Consider the following 5000-nt stretch of genomic DNA (forward strand, 5'->3'; position numbering starts at 1 on the left):
CCCTTTCCTCAGCCAACAAAAAAATGGTTTTAAGTTCTCTATCAAAGTGGTTCATTCATCTTTGTTTCGTACTATTAACTCTACAGCTTGTGTTTACTAGAAGATTCTACAGGTTTTCCAGAAAGTTATTTTTATTTATTCTTTACATGAATACAGCATAACATTTGATAATCGTGATCAGTTTAGGTTTATCTACCTCTGTGCTATACTCTATTAAAGGGTAAATCTGTGAGAGATGTTAGTCAGTAACACAACTCAAAATCTATTATTGCCTACTTTTAATTTTTTTTTTCCACAAAACCATTCTTGATAATGGTACATACCATAAATTTGAGTCGACTTTCTCCAATTTCTCTATTATGATTGTGATGTGTGGTCAGCATAGCTTCCCTGCAGTCTGCCCAAAACGTTGCCATCAAAACAACACCTTCGTCTAGATTGCTTTCCATGAAATGATGCATCTGAGGGCTTACCTAATAGATTTTATATTAATCAAAAATGTAATAATTGTGAAGAAAAAAAAAACGATTTAAAAAGAAATATCTCAATTTTGAAAAATTCATAAACAATCTAACACAAGTCATCAATTAATCAATCAATCAATGAAAAAAAAAAAAAGAATTAGTGATTAATTCATAAAATGTTAAGACTTCTTCTTCTATCCCCCCCCCCTCTCCTTCTCCTCCTCCTTCTTCTTCTTCTTTCTCTTCTTCTATTCCTCCTCCTCCTCCTTCTTCTTCTTCCTCCTGCTCCTGTTTCTTCTTCTTCTTGTTCTTGTTCTTCTTCTATCCTTCTTTTTCTTGCTGTCCTACACTCCATAAATGCTAATTATTATTTTTGACGTGCATATCCATATTATCACAGACCTAACCGTTTTCAACGAGACAGAAATCAGTGATGCTATTCAGGCTTCAATGAAGCTCTTCATTGTTACAGCACCCTTGGTAAAAACGGTAAGATATGATGTCTGGTTGGACAAAAAAGTCAGACTCCACCACAAAAGAGTTAAACATGGCAGACATAGACAGCTGTCATGCAGACGTTTTTGCTGTGAAAATGTATATCTATGACTATGACTTAAATAGGGGGTCCTAATAGCTCAGTTGGCAGAGCACTTGCTTCACATGCACAGGGACCAAGTTTGATCCCAGATGAAGTTGAGATTTTTTCTAACTCCCCTTCCCCTTCCCCTGTCCATCCAGCGGTATTTGGGTAGCTAGGTATGTTAGATCGGGCAGAAAGTACATTGTGATAGACTAGCATTCTATCCAAAAGATAGCAAGCAATTGCTATTGCCTGTTTCAGGCTACAGAAATCGGAATAAACTCCGGCTCCACAAGCTGAAGAACTCCTAATGACTTACATACAAGACTATGACTTACATACGATGCTATGACTTACATAATTGTCCATAAAACTCTGCCACTCTTCTGTGTAAATATACGTCTTGAAATCGTCAAAAAAGGTTGGACTCTGCGTCGTCTGTGGGAGGTTGGGTAAATTGGTGCAAATGGTTAAGAGTTCATTCCCTTTATCAATCAATGCACGCAGTACTGGCATGTAGTAGGAATAGCTGTCCGTGTTCTCTGGAGTGTGGATATCAAGAGGATTGAGAAATTATTTCAATTATTCTAATCACAACAAAAGATAGTTATACATAGGAGTGTTTTGTTTCTGTTTGTTTTTTTTAGGGATTTTACAGTACAAGTGATACTTTTAAACCTGCCTGCAACATCACAAGACAGGCTCTGACATGGAATCCCCAAGGAGGAAGAAGATCAGGGAGGCCAAAAAAGAGTTGGTGAAGAAGCACGGTGGAGGAAGGAAGGAAGGAGAGGTGGTTACACATGGAAGCAGGTGGAGAAAACAGCTCAAGGAAGAGTCAAAGGGAGAAACATCAGTGATGGCCTTGGCTCCGATTGGCGTCAAAGGCTTAAGTCAGTCAGTAATCTCAGTGACATTTGTAGGTTATTTCAGCATCAGTAAAATAGGAGATGATTGGGGTAAAGTTGTAGATCTGATGAGTAAAGCACCAAATAAAAAGTCAGACGAAGGGGACTAGTTCAAATAGGGAACAGAGGATTTCACTAAAATTCTATCAATGTGCCTATTTTGATATTACATAATAGGCTCACCCAGGCACAAGCAAAGGATCCCACTATGAAGGAAACACTCAAATGATTACAAAGTACAATAAACTCAAAGCTAACAGTTATAATAGCATTTAATAGTAAGATGATTTACATGGGGAAAAAAATCATCTCTCAAGTAAAGGAACTATACATGTGACTGCTTCCCTCTTAGCTAAGAAGCCCCACCAGGACCAGGAAAAAAACTGAGCAATCTAAATCCAGAACAAAGACAGAGAGCAACATGGAAATAGAAAACAGATATAGATGGATGGAAGGCACAACAAAAAAAAGAGAGCGTACAATTCATTGAACAACATTGGTATATCAAGAGAACACCAAACAATAAAAAGTCTTGAAACCAAACAAATCAGCGATATATTTCTCTTACCTTCAACAGCCCTGATGATCATCAAGTTTAGAATACCCAGGATGTAGGAAGCCTCTGCAGAGCTGCTGATCAGTTTGGTCTGGACCAGAGAATGGAGCTTGACAGTGGCAGTTGACACCAACTAGATAGAAGGGAGGGGATGGGGAGGAAAGTGGTTGAAAGAATATGATAAAATATTGCGATGGTACTTATAAATCTTTTGAGACTACAGCAATGTCTAATCATTTTAATGAACTTATCAACATAAAAACTGACATGGTATCTTTATATGTACAGCATAAAAAAAACTTGTGAGTCTGGACCAAAAAAAAAAAAAGAGAGAATTAAAAACTATATAATAATCTAATGGTTACTATTTTTTATTTGCATAATTATTTTGTAAACAAACCTTTTTCATGACTTACTTGACTTAGATGCCTTTCGCGTCTCGACCGAAAGATCGGGTCGCCTTGGCTGTTTCCAGTATTTCCTGTGTGAGGTGTCTCCAATATTGCCGGTCCTCTGCTAGGGTTCTCAGATTTTCAAGGTCCCCTGCCGTTATGAGACTAATGCTTTGTCCAAGTGTTGTGAGGTTTTTGTTTAGGATCACGGGGAGTGTTGTGATCGGTCTTCCTCTGAAAAGGTTCCCGTGTTTTTGGAAGTATCCCGACATGGCTTGGTTTGCTGGTATGTTTTTGTCCCTGCGTAGTATGTGACCGAAAAGTTGCCATCGTTGTTGTAAAATGTCAAGGGAGATTGGTCTTTCTTTTGTGATCTTATAGAGTGATTCATTTGAGATCTTTTTGGGGTATTTGATGTCCAGTACCCTTCTTAGCTGTGTGCGATGGAAGGCATCCAGATGTTCTTCTTCGGATTTTGTCAACGCCCAAGTGCCGCAGTTATACAGAAGTACCGGTTTTACAAGAGCATGGTACAGTTTCAGTTTGGTTTTTCTCTTTATTTTGTCACCTCTAATCCATACATTGGTGAGTTTACTGAGTGCGGCGTTTGATAGCTGTTTTCTTCTTTGTACATCCTCGGTGTCTCCAATTAGTGAGCCGACTTTCTTTGTTCTTTTCCATTCCTCTTTGTTCCTCGATATTGTTGTAAATTCGGTTTTATTGGCATTGACTTGGAGGTTATATTTCATGAGGGTATTTTGTATGATGTCTATATTTGCTGGTGTTGATCCAATAAAATCGACATCATCTGCATAGGCGATTTCTCTAGGGATTGCGTTCTCAATATGAGTCGTTGGTTTTGGAATGACTTTTCGAACTTCTTTGAGAGCGTGTTCTAAGTATATTGTGAACAGAATCGGGCTCAGACAATCTCCTTGGGGGGTCCCGATGTTACTTTCGAACTGCGTCTGTTTTGTGGCCCTGTATATCCTTGGTTGTATCTTTGTGTTGCTGAGGAGAAATCGGATTATTCGGAGCTCGTCTTCGTCTACTATTTCTGTTAATATCTCCAAAAGTTTTCCTCTGTCGATCGTATCAAAGGCTGCGGACATATCGATTCCGGTTATTGTTATGGATATGTTTTCTTTGAGTGCCTTTGCTGCCAACCATTTATGTGTCCATACAACGTCCGATGTGCTTCGGTCTTGGCGAAACCCGCTTTGGCTATGTGATAGATAATTTTCTATTTTCGGTCTAATTCTGTTGAGGACAACAGTTGACAGTGTTTTTCTTATGGTATTCAGTAATGTTATTGGGCGCAGGTTGTTTACGGGTCCTTTCGTTTTTCCTGGTTTTTGTATTGTAATTAGGACACCGCTGTCTATTAATACAACTAAGAACAAACCAAATCGAACGCCTAACATCGCTATTAACGATCTATCGCGGCAACAAAAAGAACTTAGGATCAGGATACAAAACACGAAAGGCTCGGAAGAAATAATAAACCTGAAAACGGAACGAAACAAAATACTGCATTCAATTCGATCACTTACAATAAAACACAGAAACGAGGAATTAGACAAAAAAGTGGAAGACATAGAAAAGTCCAAAAATAACGCATCGTCTATGTTCAAAGCGACGAAATCTCTGAACCGAAAACCATTCGAGAACCCAAAACTACAGGATAAATTTGGCAAACAGACAACAAATCCCAACGATATCCTTGACATTGTAACTGACCACTTCCAGCAGAAATTTCACAAACAAGTCTCACAAATATCGCCCTTCTCAGGAAACCCTAGAGACCTAAACAACCGCATCACAACAACTGAAGTTAGAAATAGCATAAAGTGCCTAAACAATAACAGATCCCCAGGCGAAGATGAAATTCCCGCTGAATTGCTGAAATGCGGTACCCTCTCCCTGGATCTGAGCATTGCAAACATAATGAACAAAACATTCTCAACACACAAAGACTGGGACATAAACAGCGGTGTCCTAATTACAATACAAAAACCAGGAAAAACGAAAGGACCCGTAAACAACCTGCGCCCAATAACATTACTGAATACCATAAGAAAAACACTGTCAACTATTGTC

At 38.7% G+C, this 5000-nt stretch overlaps 1 protein-coding gene across 1 annotated transcript in view; it reads right to left on the reverse strand.

The window, feature by feature from the left end:
- Positions 1-5000, reverse strand: part of LOC144959013 (neurobeachin-like protein 1) — an 80390-nt gene that overhangs the window by 26702 nt on the left and 48688 nt on the right. Inside the window, exons 39-41 of the mRNA XM_078891342.1 lie at positions 2521-2641; positions 1402-1586; positions 324-473 (exon numbers count right to left, since the gene is read on the reverse strand). Of these exons, the coding sequence (XP_078747468.1) occupies positions 324-473; positions 1402-1586; positions 2521-2641 (456 nt within the window). The remainder of the gene's footprint in view (positions 1-323; positions 474-1401; positions 1587-2520; positions 2642-5000) is intronic.

This window comes from Berghia stephanieae, chromosome 13, assembly GCF_034508935.2.
Source record: "Berghia stephanieae isolate SIO BIC M18660-M18661 chromosome 13, UCSD_Bste_1.3, whole genome shotgun sequence".
NCBI classification, from domain to species: Eukaryota; Metazoa; Mollusca; class Gastropoda; order Nudibranchia; family Aeolidiidae; genus Berghia; species Berghia stephanieae.